The sequence below is a fragment of the Apus apus genome, chromosome 3, assembly GCF_020740795.1.
Source record: "Apus apus isolate bApuApu2 chromosome 3, bApuApu2.pri.cur, whole genome shotgun sequence".
Taxonomy (NCBI): domain Eukaryota; kingdom Metazoa; phylum Chordata; class Aves; order Apodiformes; family Apodidae; genus Apus; species Apus apus.
The window spans coordinates 56166367-56181919 of record NC_067284.1 but is presented as its reverse complement, the minus strand read 5'-3'; the positions used below and the strand labels follow the sequence as shown (position 1 = coordinate 56181919).

General features: G+C 51.3%; 1 protein-coding gene across 4 annotated transcripts in view; it reads left to right on the top strand.

Moving 5' to 3' along the window:
- LOC127382262 (phosphofurin acidic cluster sorting protein 2-like) overlaps positions 1-15553 on the top strand; it is a 75280-nt gene that overhangs the window by 56663 nt on the left and 3064 nt on the right. For 2 of the 4 annotated variants that reach the window (XM_051613633.1, XM_051613637.1), the window contains exons 3-17: positions 1834-1923; positions 2293-2418; positions 2609-2771; positions 2929-3020; positions 7265-7345; positions 8138-8197; positions 8840-8991; positions 12855-12948; positions 13266-13337; positions 13643-13773; positions 13897-14029; positions 14146-14250; positions 14768-14874; positions 15170-15324; positions 15422-15532. In XM_051613633.1, coding sequence (XP_051469593.1) covers positions 1834-1923; positions 2293-2418; positions 2609-2771; positions 2929-3020; positions 7265-7345; positions 8138-8197; positions 8840-8991; positions 12855-12948; positions 13266-13337; positions 13643-13773; positions 13897-14029; positions 14146-14250; positions 14768-14874; positions 15170-15324; positions 15422-15532 — 1672 coding nt within the window. The remainder of the gene's footprint in view (positions 1-1833; positions 1924-2292; positions 2419-2608; positions 2772-2928; positions 3021-7264; positions 7346-8137; positions 8198-8839; positions 8992-12854; positions 12949-13265; positions 13338-13642; positions 13774-13896; positions 14030-14145; positions 14251-14767; positions 14875-15169; positions 15325-15421; positions 15533-15553) is intronic. The other 2 variants (XM_051613634.1, XM_051613636.1) reach the window with 2 other exon arrangements.

The window sequence follows — 15553 nt, the reverse complement described above, 5'->3', positions numbered from 1 at the left end:
GGGGATTGTACCTTGCAAACCAAATTTGGGCATCTTATGGCTGTTTATAGGTATGAAAGCTCCTGTATGCTTTCAGTGTATTATGCAGTAAAGACCTGTGACCACAGCCCCCTCTGTATTGCTTATCGCTTTCTTGTCAGTCTTTGTGTTCTTCACTGTAACAGTCTGATATTAAATTTTCTTGTAGTACTGGTGGTGATATCAACCATTCCACTGAAAAATTGATCTTGCCTGACATTACTCAAATTTTAGAACAGCAGAGCTACATTGGGTGCTCAAGGCCATGTCCAGTTGAGGTTTGAATTTCTCAAGAGGTGGAGAAGACTCAGGTTCCCTGTGTCCTGTCCCAGGGTTTGACTGCACAAATAGAGAAAAAAGAAATCCCAAAATCTAATGGTAATTTCCCATGTTGCATCTTATCTCATTTTGTCCCTGCACATATGAGAGGAGTTCAGTTGTCTTCTATGTACTCTCCTGTTAAGAGCCTGTAGGCAACATTAAAGTATCCCTTCACCCTCCCTTTTTTTAGCTGAACAAACCCAGCTCAGTTAACTTCTCCCTGTATGTCCTGTGCTCCAGCCCCTGACCATCCTGATGTCTTCTGCTGGACTTGCCCCAGTTTCCAGAGTCTGATGTGTACTTGGGGGCTCAGAGTCGCTCTGGAATCCAGTTTTGGTGTCACCAGTGCTGAATAGAGGGGAGGAATCCCTTTTCTTGCCTGCAGATCTGCTGAAGCTGAGATTGATGTCACTGCTGCAACAGGGCATGCTGCCAATGTGGGAATTCCTTGTTGTCCCCTAGGATTCCCCCTCTCCCTTTCTACAGTCTGTCCTGCTGCCTGAGTGGGGTTCTTGCCAGCAAAGTCATGGGATGTCCTAGGGAAGGACTTCGCTTTTGTTTTTATAGAACCTTGTGAGGTTTGTGTAAACCTTACTAGAAATACGAAATTGTTCTTAACTCCCTGTTGCTGATAAGCAAGTAGTTGCCCCAAGGTGCTAATTTCTATTCTGTTTAATTGGAGCAGTGCTCGTTTCTGCTGGGTTGTGGTTTGCTTCTGAAGGTGATCAGTTTTTTCTACTGAATATGTGAGTGCCATCCATTTAATGAAACCTAGTGTACCTTGCAGCCTGAACTTTAGATAGTGTCTTTATCTTGCTGAGAAGACTGTACCTCATGAATTTGCAGTACAATGTCTAGCCCTTTTTCTAAGTCCCAAGCTCCATGGTGCTCTGAGAGCTGGTCCTCTGGCTTAGCTTAGACTTTATGATCTCTGTCCCTTCATGTGACCCCTCAAGCCAGGTATCTCCTAGGGTTTGAGCTCAGCCAGGGTGCAGCCTGCCAGGTCATTGCACCTATAAAGAACTGGCCTGAACATAAGTATTGTTGCTGTTTAGGGGTCCCTGAGTTCTGCTGCTGCTCCCTTCTGCTTGCATTGTGATAACAAATCAGCCTTTGTCCTGGTCCTTGCAAAGCTACATGGGTGTGCACCAGTGTTTCACTGACATCCAGAACCTAGGGCTGGAGCTGGATGTGTAAGGCCATAGCTGTAAATGGCACCTGGAGCCAGACTCAGCAATGCAGGCTTTGGAAGAACAGGTGCTCCCTGGCAGGCAGGCAAGGAGAAGGGGGCTTTGGCAGCTCAGGAGAAACTGCAGGCTTTTGTGAAGCCTTGATTGGTGTGTGTAATGTGGCTCTGTGAGGTGGAAGAGAACAGGGGCAAGGCACTGGGTCTTGCCTTGTGAACTGTGAACACCGTTAACTTGTGTGTGTGGTGCAGTGGAGTCTGGGGCCAAGATGCTCCAACTGAGCTGTGTGCCTCTACCAATTTTGTAGGGTTCAAAACGAGTCCTGAGATCAAATGAATACGTCCTCCCGCCTGGCGGCCTGATGGAGACTGAGCTGGAGCTGACCTTCTCACTGCAGGTACCTTGTGTTGCCTGGTCCTCTGGGGTCTCTGGTGCTCCCCTCACCTGACATTTCTTGGCAAGCTAGGCTTTGGGGGCTCAGTGTGAAGGGGGCAGCCTCTGAGGAGAGGCGTCCTGTGGTTGCCCATGCCCAGATCGTAACAGCACAGGCTCCTGCTGCTGGCCAGCTGCTCCATTGCTCCAAGGATTATTTTGCTGGGCATTGTGGATTTGGAGGATGATGCAGAGTGCAGGTGGCCTTTGAGGGGCACCTCAAAGTTCAGCAGGTCAGATCCTGCTGTCTGTGAGCCTGAGGAAGAGTTTTGTACCTGTGTCATGCTATACCCTGCCCTCATGCTGCCATATTCCCTGTGCTTCCCTTCCCCAGTACCCACACTTCCTTAAGAGAGATGGCAACAAACTGCAGATCATGCTGCAGCGAAGGAAGAGATACAAGAACCGCACGATCCTGGGCTACAAGACCCTTGCAGTGGGCATCATTAACATGGCCGAGGTACAGGGTGCTGGAAGCAGGGTGGAGCTTTGCATGGCCTCCCTGTGCCAGTGCTGGGAAGGAAGCTGGGCTGGCTGGCAGGTGCTCGGTGCTGTGAACGGTCTGGCTTGTTGGCTAGCTGTAAGAGAGGGGGGGTGGGCTGCCAGCTGCCATTGTGTCACCCTGGCAACGGGCTTGTCTATCTGCCTAGGTGATGCAGCACCCAACAGACGGCGGACAGCTTCTGGGCCTCCACAGCAACATGAAGGATGTGAACATCCGAGTGGCTGAAATCAGCATCTACTCTCTGTCCAGTCAGCCCATTGACCATGAGGATGGGAGCATCCCCTCAGGTCCTAAAATCAAAGCTTCAGGTGTGTTAGCACTCATCACAGACCTGTAGGCAAGCATGTGGGACAGGATATGGGTAACAGAGTATGTCCCTAAGTGCCTGCCAGCAATACCAGTCATTTCACTGGACTCATAACAGGTGTCATACTTAGCTCTGCTATCTGCACTGTCTGCTTTCAGATCGCTCCCCAGACATTGATAACTACTCTGAAGAAGAGGATGACAGCTTCTCCTCAGAGCAGGAAGCCAGCGATGATGCTGTGCAGGGTCAGGTAAGGCCCCAACTCTCTCAGCCTGTCTCCATAGCAGAGGTGCTCCAGCCCTTTGATGATCTTTGTGTCCCTTCTCTGGTCCCTCTCCAGCAGGTCTATATCTTTCTTGTGCTGAGAGCACCAGAGCTGTACACAGTACTCCAGGTGGGGTCTCACCAGAGCAGAGTAGAGGGGCAGAATCACCTCCCTGGCTCTGCTGGCCACACTTCTTCTGATGCAGCCCAGGACACAATTGGCTCTCTGGATTCCAGCACACACTGATGGCTCATGTCGAGCTTCTCATCAACTACCACCCCCAAGTCCTTCTTTCTCTTCAGGCCTGCTCTCCAGCCATTCTCCCCTCAGCCTGTATTTTTGCGGGGGTTGTACCAACCCAGATGCAGGACCTTGCACTTGGCCTTGTTGAACTTCATGAGGTTGGTACTGGCCCACCTCTCCAGCCTGTCAGGGTCCCTGTGGATGGCCTCCCTTCCCTCTAGGGTGTCAACCACACCACACAGCTTGGTATCATCACCAAACTTGCTGAGAATACACTCAATCCCACTGTCCATGTCTCCAACAAAGATGTTGAACAGCACTGGTCCCAATACTGACCCCTGAGGAACACCACTCGTCACCTGCCTCCACTTGGACACTGAATCATTGACTACAACTCTCTGGGTGTGGCCATCCAGCTAATCACTGATCCACCAAGTAGTCCATCTGTCAAATCCATGTCTTGTCAGTTTGGAAACCAGGATGCCATGTGGGACAGTGTCAAACGCCTTGCAGAAATCCAAGTAGATGATGCCAGCTGCTCTGCCATGATCCACCATCTCTGTAGCCTTGTCATAGAAGGTGACCCCATTGGTCAGGCATAATTTGCTCTCAGTGAAGCCATGCTGGCTGTCACCAATCACCTGCTTACTTTCCATGTGCCTTAGCAGACTTTCCAGGAGGATCTTCTCCATGACCTTGCCAGGCACAGAGGTGAGACTGACCAGCCTGTAGTTCTGCAGGTTTTCCTTTTTCCCCTTTATAAAAATAGGGGCCATGTTCCCTTTTTTCCAATCAGCAGGAACCTCACCAGACTGCCATGACTTCTCAAATGTGATGGACACAGGCTTAGCAATTGCATCTACCAGCTCCCTCAGGACCTGTGGATGGACCCCATCAGGTCCCATAGACTTGTGCACTTTCAGGTTCTTTAGATGGTCACGAACCTGCTCTGCTCCTACAGTGGGGGTTGCTTTGTTCTCCCAGTCCCTGCTTTCACCTGCTGTGGCCTTTGTGAGGAGGCTGGAGCACTTGGCAGAGAAGAGTGAAGCAAAGAAGTCATTGAGAACCTCAGCCTTCTCAGTATTCTGTGTAGCTAGGTCTCCTGTTTCCTTCAGAAGGGGGCCTACATTTTCCTTGGTTGTCCTTTTTTCCCCAACATACCTACAGAAGCTTTTCTCAGTCTTCTTTGCATCCCTGGCAAGATTTAATTCCTTCTGGGATTTGGCTCTCCTAACCTGATCCCTAGTTGCTGGGACACCCTCTCTGTAATCCCCCCAGGGTACCTGTCTTTGCTTCCACGCCCTGTGTCCTTCCTTCTTAAGTCTGAGCTTTTCTAGGAGCTGCTTGCTCATCCACACTGGAGTTTCTACCTGACTTTCTCTTAGTTGGGATGCATTGCTCTTAGGCCTGGAGAAGGTGATCCTTAAATACCAGCCAGCTTTCCTGGGCCCCTCTATCCTCCAGGATATTATTCCATGACACTCTCTCAAGCAGATCCCTGCAGAGGCTGAAATCTGCCCTCCTGCAGTCAAGGGTAGTAAGCCTGCTGTGAGCCCTCCTTGCTGCCCTAAGGGTCTTGAACTCCACCATTTCATGGTCACTACAACCAAGGCTGCCCTTGAGCTCAGCATCCCTCCCTTGTAAACATTTGTCATAGTTGCAAAGGGCAGAGAGCCACAATATCTGACAGCCAGAAGAACTGTAGGCTGCTTTCAAGTCCATGGTGGGGCAAAGGACTTTGGGAGAGCCATAGGTCTCACCCATGTGTCTTTGAAGCTGTCTGCTCTGCAGCATATAACCCCTGCTGAGCCCCCTCCACTTTGCACCATGATTCTCTCCTATCTCCCTGTAGTAACAGGCCAGAGGCTGCCCTGTCTCAGCAAAAGAACAGAGCTTTTAGGAAGAAGTACAGTCTGGGACTGAAGATGGTCAGAGGTGGCAGACCCATCCCAGCCCTGTGATAAGCTGCACCACTGCTGTTTGCAGTCCTCTTGTTTTGGTGCCTACACTCGAGGCAAAAACCTTATGATAGTGTGTTGATCAAGCACAGATACCAACCTCTGTTCAGGGTCCTCCACATTACTTGTCTCATTGTGCTGGGTTAACACATCAGGGCCCTATATCCCTGCCAGCTGTGTGCATTGTTGAGGCTGATTGCTGGAAGGTGTTGTGGCCTCTGAGCTAACTCCAGTAAGTGAAGAGCAGGAGAACAGTGTTTGGGTCATGGGGAGGCTGGTGAGTGCAGAGAGAAGAGTTTTAGGTTGTAACAAGGACTATTGCTGAAAGTCCAGTCTTCAAAAAGGGCAAGAAGGAAGATCCAGGAAATTACAAACCAGTCAGCCTCACCTCAATTCCTGGAAAAATGATGGAGTGGCTCATTTTGGAGGTCATCTCTAAGCACATGGAAGAAAAGAAGGTTGTCAGGAGTAGTCAGCATGGATTTACCAAGGAGAATCATGTTTGACTAATCTGGTATCCTTCTATGATGTTGTGACTGAATGGATAGATGCAGAAAGACCAGTGGATGTATCTACCTTGACCTTAGCAAGGCTTTTGACACAGTCTCCCATAACATCCTTATGAGCAAGCTCAGAATATGTGGGATAGAATAATGGACAGTGAGATGCATTAAGAACTGCCTACAGAATAGAGCCCAAAGGGTGGTGGTCAATGGTGCAGAGTCCAGCTGGAGACCTGTAATTAGAGGAGTCCCTTAGGGGTCAGTGCTGGTTCCAGTCCTGTTCAACATCTTTATCAGTGACCTTGATGACAGGACACTGTCTTCTCAGCAAGTTTGCTGATGACACAAATCTGGGAGGACTGACTGATTCACCTGAAGGCTGTGCAGCCATTCAGCAAGATTTGGACAGGCTGGAGAGCTGGGCAAGGCTGGAGAGCTGGGCAAAGAGGAACCTAATGAGATTAAACAAGAGCAAGTGCAGAATCTGTGCCTGGGAAGGAACAACAAAATGCAGCAGTACAGGCTAGGAGGTGATCTGCTAGAGGGCAGCTCTGTGGAGAAGGACCTTGGAGTCCTGGTAGACAACAAGTCATCCATGGAACAACAATGTGCCCTTGTGGCCAAGAAGGCCAATGGTATCTTGGGGTGCACTAAGAGGAGTGTCTCCAGCAGATTGAGGGAGGTTCTGCTTCCCCTCTACTTGGCCCTGGTGAGACCTCACTTGGAGTATTGTGTCCAGTTCTGGGCTCCCCAGGTCAGGAGGGACAGGGATCTACTTGATAGTGTCAAATAGAGGGCTACAAGGATGAATAAGGGACAGGAACAGCTGCCTTATGAGGAGACGCTGAGAGACCTAGGGCTGTTCAGTCTAGAGAGGAGAACGGGTGTGGGGGTGGTGGTCTAATTAATGTCTATAAATACATGAGGACTTAGCAGCAAGAAGGCAGGGACAACCTCTTTTCATTTGTGCCCTGTGATAGGATGAGGGACAATGGATTCAAATTCAAGCACAGAAAGTTCCACCCCAACATGAGGAAGAACTTCTTTACTGTGAGGGTTACAGAGCACTGGAACAGGCTGCCCAGAGACGTTGTGGAGTCTCCTTCTCTGGAGACTTTCAAGACCTGTCTGGATGCCTTTCTGAGTGATCTGCCCTAGTTGTTTGGGGTGTTTTTTGGTCCTGCTCTGGCAGGGGGGTTGGACTTGATGATCTTCGGATGTCCCTTCCAACCCCTAATATTCTGTGATTCTGTGAAAGCTGCTGTCTCTCAGTCTTGCTGGTATATGTGCCCCTGGAGGGGCCTGGGGGCAAAGGCTCTGGGAAAGAAGGTCTTTCAGGGGACGGTACTAGGATAGAGAAGGAGCATCATGGAGAGAGATGGGAGAAGTGAAAAGCAAGATTCTGGGAGCAGAGTGGACCAAAGCTTCTCAAAGTGGGGGGCAAGCATGGGGCAGGGGAATTTCTAGCAGATGCTGCACCCTGCACTCTGAGTTGCTCTGACGTGCTGTGACCTTTTGCCTGCAGGATCTGTTTGATGAAGAGGATGACTTGAGGAAAACCAAGAAGGCTAGAAGGAAAATGATCCGAACCACATCAATGGCCAGAGTAACATCAGCATTTGCAACATGATCAAAGGGATGAAAGGGATTAACTTCCTGCAGGGAGTGAGGGGACACTGGGTGGGGTGCTGGCAGTGGTGCAGAGCAGGGGAAAGAGTCCTTGGCTCTGAGAAGAAGGAGCAAATGTCTTGCCATTAATGAGTTAGCTTGCTGCTCAGAGCTGTACCCCAGCTCATGGTCTGCACTGCATTTAGCCTGGCTTCATGTCAATGATCTGTGTGCAACACAGTTTTGACCTGCTGCTGTGACATGGTCTCTTTCCCTCCCTCAGGAACAGAAGGTTGGTGCAGGGAAGGGTAAACCATTAGCAAGCTCCTTTCCTTGTCAGGAGAAGGGAGGAGCTGGCCTGCCAGCCCTGTGCTCTCCAAGCATCCCCTCGTCCCTATCTGATTCAGCCCCACAGGTCCCTGGGCACACTCTTCCTGAGCTTGTTCCCCATCTTATCTTGCTTGAAGGCAGCATTCTTCAATCAGGTGGTCTGGAGGGGAAAGGGTTTTAAAATGGAGAGAAAGTGCTATTCCAGCCTGTAGCAGGGAGAATCTGAGTCTTTGCACCCTCTCTCATGCCCAGACACAGTGGCTTCTTGAGGAGTCCAATTTTCATCCAAATTCTACAGCAAATTTAAGGAGCCAGAGCAATCATAGCTGACCCTGGGCCTGTGGATCCAGAAAGGAGCTGATGGCATGTTTAAGAGGGCAACCATGGCCTATCCTTTAGTCATCTTGGAACGTGGTTTGATGGTTTTGCTGATCGTTTTTCTTCCCTTGTTTTGTTTTAGCAACCAAACTTCAAGCAGAAATTTGTGGCTTTGCTGAAGAGGTTTAAAGTGACAGAGGAGGTAAGAAGAAGTAAGACTGTCCACCTGGCAATGTCTCCTGCAGATGTGTAGGTGTCCAGAGTGCTGGTTCCCACTCACTGGAAGCACAAGACATGAGCTGCAGGTGCTCAAGAATAGTACCAAGGGTAGTGTGAGACATGGCATAGACTGAGACTTGGCTTTTCCAAAACCTTCTGCTTCAAGAAGGCAGCTTGAAGCCTCATGCTCAAATCCAAAACCACCTTCCTGTTGGGGAAAGAGGCTTGGGGAAGAAGGGTGCTGCCATACGCTGGCTCTGCCCCAGAAACTGGCGTTGCAGGGGCAATCCTCTTCATGACTGAGAGCAGGCTTAGCATCAGCCTGGGAGGTAGCTGGCCTTGGCTGAGGGCCTGCACTGAGTGTGCAGTGCAGCCAGTGGAGGTCCTCCCAGGTGTCTTTAACTCTCAGTAAGTATGATGACTGTCTGAGACTCCTTTAGATGTCATGGCACCCTCCTTTGGCCAAATGGTAGTGTCACTTCCTTCTTCCACAGTCTGGGTTTGGCTCCCTGGGGTGGGAACAGTGCTATAGGTGCCTTGTGGCTGAGAGCGAGCTTGTATGTGCCTGGCCTGGCATGCAGGTGACTCCCTATCTCTTCATTGCCCTCTGGGCTTGGTCCCACAGGTCCTGGACTCTGACCCTGTAGACCAGACCCAGGAGGTAGAGGAAGACCTAGGCTTGCTCTATGACAGCCTGGAAGAGTGCAACAACAGTGACAGCGGCCCAGAGATTGAGGACAACGAGAGTGTGCACAGCACACCCAAACCCACTCTGAGGTAAGGGTTGCAAGGAGTCACAGGCTGACAGCACAGTCTGTGGGACCTGGAGAAATGTCCTCTGACATTTCTCTGTTGCTTGGGCTAATGCAGGCATTGTCTTACCTCCACTGCCATTGCCATCTTCTGCTGGTGTCACTGAACTCCTCACTTGCATATCCTGTTTAATAAACCTGCCCATTAAAACTTGATTTCTTTCCATTTAGTCTCATTTAATTTCATGCCAGTCCAGCATCTGACACTTACTCATCTGCTGGAAGAGCATCTACTTGATTGAAGCCCCCTGTTGCCAGCTCTCATGTCTTTCTGCAGACAGTCCTGGCCTTTTCAGGGCTCTCCACACTGAAGCTTGTCTGTCTTTTGAGCATTTTGTGACTGCTTGGGCCAGTCCCTGTGAGGTCTGCATGCTGCATTCCCATTCTTTGTGGATACATGTGACTAGCAACCATCAACCATGTTCCTCACCCCATTCCCCAAGCACCCAGTGGCTTGACTTGCTCTGCCAAGCGCTGCTGACTTGGCACGGAGGTCTCTAGTGGACCATGCAGTGAAACCAGGCTTTTCTTCCATGTGATCTCTATTCACCTGGCCTCTCTGCTTATGGCTGTTCTGTTTACATACTGTCCCTTTGTGAGAAGGTTGCCTTTTATTGTCTGTCTACTTGGCTGCCTCACAGTGTACTGGGTCTCTTCGAGCCAAGCCAAGCTTCCTTGTCCTTTTTGTTTCTGTAGTTCAGTATTTAATTATCATTTGGATCAGTTGAAATCCCTACTGAAGGTACTTAGCAGGGGTAGCAGTCTGCCAGATTCAGGAACCCATGGGGCACTGGGGAACAAACAGGAACATGGTAGAAGTGGTGTTTCCCACAAACCCACAAGTCACTGTGAAGGAGACAGCAGGTGTGTGGGCAAGGGCGAGCTGCTTCGGTGGTCTGCTTGGATTCCAAAAGGAGTTTCACATAGTCTGTGATCAAAGGATCTAAAGAAACAAAGGTGCTGTGGGAGAAAAAGGAAGGTCTTTTTGTGATCAGACCAAGGTTTATGTATGCAAACTATGTAAAATTACATAAATGGTAAGAAAAGTCTATTGAGAGAATTTAAGTGTAAAACCCCATCCTCATTCTGCAAGTACCTACTTGCAAACATCTGGTCACTGGGAGAGCATCCTAGAGTTAGTGCTGGTTTGTACTTGTACATGCCTTTACAGTCTTCCTTGTGTGTTTGCTGCTGTCTCTGGTAGGACAGCCTGTTGGGCCCTGGGCTGTTTTTCAGCCTGTTCACAAAGTGACCCTAGGTTGATTTGCTCTCGGGTGGCTCAGTTTCTGGCAGTGCTGCCTGTGTGTCCCCTTAAATTCACATGACTGGGTCTGTGCTTTTTCTAAGGAGATGTGAGAGCTGAGGTCTCCCACAGTTGCTGAGGTCTTTAGTGTAGACTGTACTGCCAAGGCCCTGCTTTCGTCTGATGATAACCTTTCAGCCCAGCCTGTAAATTCAAGATGTGATCTTCACACTGGATTTATATATTGTCATAGACAGCCTTGCTAGACACTGTGAAGGCTTCTGTGGCATTAAGGTAGTCCCTAAGGGTGAGCAGATAACCATCCTTTTGGTCAGCCAGAAAGGCCATGCAGCTGTAAACTGCTCCTGCACTGGAGCTAGAACTGAGGCTGTAGGTAAGACCTCAACAGTCAGAGCCTTTGGTTGAAGATCACAGGTGAAGGAGCAGATGTCTCTATCGATCACTGGAAAAGTGGGTGGGGAAGAGGAGACTAATTCCTTGAAAACAGAAGGAGGCTGTGCAGAAGGAATTTACCTAAATTTCAGCCTTCTGAGACTCAGACTCAATCATGCCTATAGGAGAGACTTCAAACTGAGGAACAGAGAAAGCTGAGAATTGCAGAAGAGTTCTGTGTGACACATCCTCTAGGGATGAAAGCTTCTGAATTGCAAGTGAGGGAGGGCGGAAATCGACACAACTTCCATGGAGAAGGGGGAGACAGCCCCATTTAAATGGAGTGTTGAAAGCCTAAATGGAGTGTTGAAAGCCAGACCAAGTGTATCCAATCTGAACATACCCGATGTCTAAGAAAAATGAGGGAATGAAGATAGGTTTTTGGAGGTGCTGGTGGCACCAGGGGTATGTCACATTCTAGTGGGATTTCAGGGGCTGTGCAAAGGAGTGTGGAAGAGATGTTGATTTGGGGGTGAATTATTAGAAAACTTATGTTGACATAGTCTGGGTGGATGGATTGAAATTTCTGGCTGAGAAAAGGCAAATGTAAAGTAATGACTGTACACGGTGGTGACAATGAATGTCTGAGATCCTGTAGCAGAGATTGGAGGGGTGGAGAGAGCAGAAATCTGTTAGCAACAGGAGACATAACTTAGCCCTGTGTAACCTGGCAAAAATGTCCCACCTGTAGCTTTGTCATGAAGCAGCTGGTCACAGCCAGTGAGAAGAAAATTGAGCCTTGACTTTTTCACACTGCTGCTGAAGAGCTGCCTGGTGGTGGGGACAATCACTTACTGAGATTAAATGTCCTTGTAGGAGCAGTTATAGCAAATAACCTGACAAACACTATGCCTGGCAGCACAGCATGCTGTATACAAATGAGGAAACATGTTAAAAGGAAAATAAAAGAAACAGCCAGGATGTTCAGAGGTTTGGCAGTATCCTGCAGAAAGCTGCAGATATATCCAGAGGAGGACAATAGAAAACAATGGAAACCCTGGCAGCATCCTAACAGAAGAACTACTCTATATCCTGCACCTCCGTGGGCATCCCTGGAAACCTGCAACCTGGTATCCCCACCTGCACACCAGGCTAATCAGGAGAAACTTTTCCAGGAGCTAGTGAGCAAGTGCATAGATACAGTGTAGATGGAAGCTGACTTCTATTTCCTGGGTCTAGGGAAAGCTGGTAGTGAGATCTAGTGATACAGCCTGCTTGTTTCCTAAAGGCTGGACTTGGAGCAGCCCACAGGATGTGGAGGGGGTCCTTGGCAAATAAATAATGGATGGAAAAGGGGGAAACAAAGGTGGAAGCTCACACTGCAGTGGCAGACTGTCCTGCTGCCCCAAGGGAGTTCTGTGTTGACTGTTGTGTCTCGGGAACAGGACCTTGGAGTTGCACTGTAAAGCTCAACTGAGACATCAGCTCAGAGACGTAAAAAAGGGCAAATGTGAGTGCTAGGGCACAAAACAGGACATTGCTGTGCTGCTGTCCTAGCTGTGATATTGTTCTGCATACCATACTGGTCTTCAGAGCCTCTAGAAAGGGAGAAGCAGAAAGTGAAGCTGGAAGCTGCAGCTGAAAGTGTGCAGCAGCAGTCAGAGGCAAGAAGTGCCCTCCCTGAAACAGGGGGATTTAAAAGGGAATCTGTAGAAGCTGTGGCAGGGCAGAGGCTTATTGGGGTTGTGATGCTGACAGAGACCGTATACCAGTGAGATGGGGCAAGGTGGTGGTTCCTCGTCCTGCACTGCAGCAGTAGAGGATGACCTGAGAGGGAAATTGCTGCTGGCTTTGAGACAGGGACCCTGGCCTCCAACTTGCCAGGGTCACAGGTTTAGCCTCGGTCTGTGGTGGCCCTGTCCTATCCCTTCACCCAGCATTGTTTCAGCAGACCATGGTGTCTGGGGCTAGAGGTCTACTGGCAGGTCTGCTCCTACGCTGTGAGTCACCCAGACACTTGGGATTCTGGCTGTGTGTCCCACTAGTGGTCGACCCCTCCAGAGAACTCTGTGCTTGAGACAGGCTGGCGGGGGTGTGCTGGAATCATGGTGACGTTGTTCCTCTCTTATTCCTGCCTTTTTCTCTCCCATCTGTCTGTCTGTCCGTCCGTTCGTCTGTCTGTTTCTCTGCAGGCGTTTCTTTGAGGGAGTCTCTCATTCTGGTTCCCAGACTGAGATCGGCAGTCTGCACAGCCAGAAAGGGCAGGATCAAGAGTCGGGCAGCCCTGTGAGTTACACCACCACCACCACCTCTTGCCCCCTTCCCTCCCCAGCAAGCCCAGCATCCCCACAGTGCCTGCAGTTCCCTCTGAGACCACAGCTCCTGGCAGCACCTGCCTGGGGTCTGCTCCTTCCCTTCTTTCCTCTTCTTTTTCCCAGCACAGGCAGACAAATAGTGATGGTGGGCATCCTCTGGGGCTGGTCCCAGGAGGACACGGGGCTCCCCTGGGGGAGTGTGTGTTCTGTGAGGCCAGGCATAGGTCACTGGCAGCCACCCTGCTTAGGATGCTCCGTGCTGCTCTGACCTCTCTCCCTGTCCCCCAGGGCAAGGCAGAAAAGCGGAAGCCAGGAGCGTTGCAACCACAGGAAGAGCCAGGAGCGGAGGTCCCTGCAGTGGTGAGTCCAGGCTATGGGATGTGGAGTGGGCCTGGAGCTTCCTTTGCCCTCAAGTTGTTTTCTGGGGTACCAGGGGTGCTCACCAGCCTGGGAGCAGGGCTGGGGGACAAGTAGGTTGAGCTGGAGAGTGGTAAGAGTGAAAGGAGGGTTAGGGTCTGCCGAAGATGCAGCCCAGCCTCCTTGAGGCCCTGCAGCCTTGGCTCTCCAGCAGGGCCATGAAAGCTATCCTGGATGGGGGCACCCATGGGTGCAGGAAGCAGGGCAGGGAGAGTGGTGTGTGCAAAGTGACTGTGTGTGCCCCTCAGGAGCTGGCTACGGAGGAGCCGTGTTCACGGCTGGCCCCTGCAGATGCTGCTACAAGGGAGGGCAGTGTGGACAGGCTGGCCCAGCTGGGCCCCACGACCAAAGCTGAGCTCCCCAGTGCTGTGTCCCCAAGGTAAGGCAGCTCCGTGCCCCATACCAGGGCTCAGAGGGCTTATGTTGGCTCCCTAGAGAGAGTGGGAGTTGGTGGAGATGGGATTTGCTCAACAGTGTTGCCTCTCCTGCTTCTGACTCACAGCAAGGCAGAGAGCAAGCAGATGTGGCGTCCCCGCAGCACCTCTGTGAAGGACCGGCAGAGCTCAAAGGGACAGGGGGGCCGTGCCAGCAGCCTGGACAGCGAGAGCTCTCCAGACTCATGGCACAACACTCAGGTGAGGCCTTGGAAGCCACCTCACCTGGAGTCTTCTCACTCTGCCAGACCTTCAGCCATGGGCAGAGTGGCCAAGGCAGCCAGCTGGGGTTAACTTTTGTGGTGATGCTGCCATAGGTGCCCCGGAAGTCTATGTACGATCAGCTGAACCAGATCCTGATCTCAGATGAGCAGCTCCCTGAGAGCATTGTGCTGGTGAACGTCGCTGAGTGGCAGGGGCAGGTGAGTAGGTGTGATGGGAGCTGGATACATTGAGAGGGTGGGAAGCAGCATCCCAGGGGATTCTCCCAACCATGGCAAGGGTGTCCTAGGGAAACTGGCACCAGCTATGCCCGTCTGTTCTCCAGTGTGGCCCTTCCTTTGGGGAGACAGTGCGTTTGCACAGGGCTGAGCTACATGCACAAGAGTCCAGTGTGTCTCCTTTGTCACGTGCCACACACCAGCGTTTCTGAATCCTCAAAGCGTGCTGCCCTGAGCAGTCCCAGAAAGGCTCATTAACAGACTGTGCCTTGTACCCTCCCTGCTTGGTCCTGCCTCCCAGTGACTGGATTGGTCAGAACTTTATTGGATGCCCTGGCAGAGCTGCCAGACTTTGTTTGCTGGCACCAGGCCCAGGAGAGCAGCAGAGGCCCCAGCTCTTCCCTGGGGCGCACAGAGGCCTGGGTAGATGTGGGCAGGTGCTGGCCAGCACAGCCACAGCCCCCTAGGGTGACTTAACCTGAGCTCTCTGCATTGGCAGTACGTGAGTGAGCAGCTCCAGGCGCACAAGCAGTTGGTCGTATCCACCTGCTCCGTGGCGGACATCCAGGCAGCCTTCAACACCACTGTCTCTCGCATCCAGCGATAGTGAGTACAGCTTGGGTTCAGCCAGGCGGCTCCCTGTGACTGCAGAGAGGGCTGAGAAGGGCTCGTTAGGACCCTTTGGGACTGTGGATACAACTGTAGGAGCAGGTGTAGGCTCTGGGGAAAGCAGGGGATCCCAGTGCTGGTTGTACCCACAGCAGCACTCAGCACGCTGGCAGTTGTCAGCCATGGGTATCTGATGCTGGGTTGGCTGGCCTGGCAGGGCCTATCCCCTGCTGCCTGACCCACCTCCTGAGCCATGTGTCCCTCACGGTCTCCTTTTTTCTCCCTTTGGCAGCTGTAACTGTAACTCCCACATGCCTCCCCCAGTGAAGGTAGTGGTGGCAGGGGACCAGAGCTACTTGAGTGTTGTCCTCCGTTTCTTTGTGGAGCAGCTGGCCAGCAAGACACCTGACTGGCTCAACTACCTGCGTTTCCTTCTTGTGCCACTGGGTGAGAACCACCATGAGTTCAGCCCCAGGGTTGTCCTATCCCACTGCCCTGGGCTCCCCTGCCTGGCTGGAGTCAATGTCGCCCTTCTCACCCACAGGCTCTCACCCTCTTGCCAAGTACCTGGCCTCAGTGGATAACAAATACAGCACTCTCTTCCTGGACACAGCATGGAGAGAGCTGTTCAGCAGGGCTGAACCACCCATGGCAGGTGAGGAGCAGGGCAGGCCAA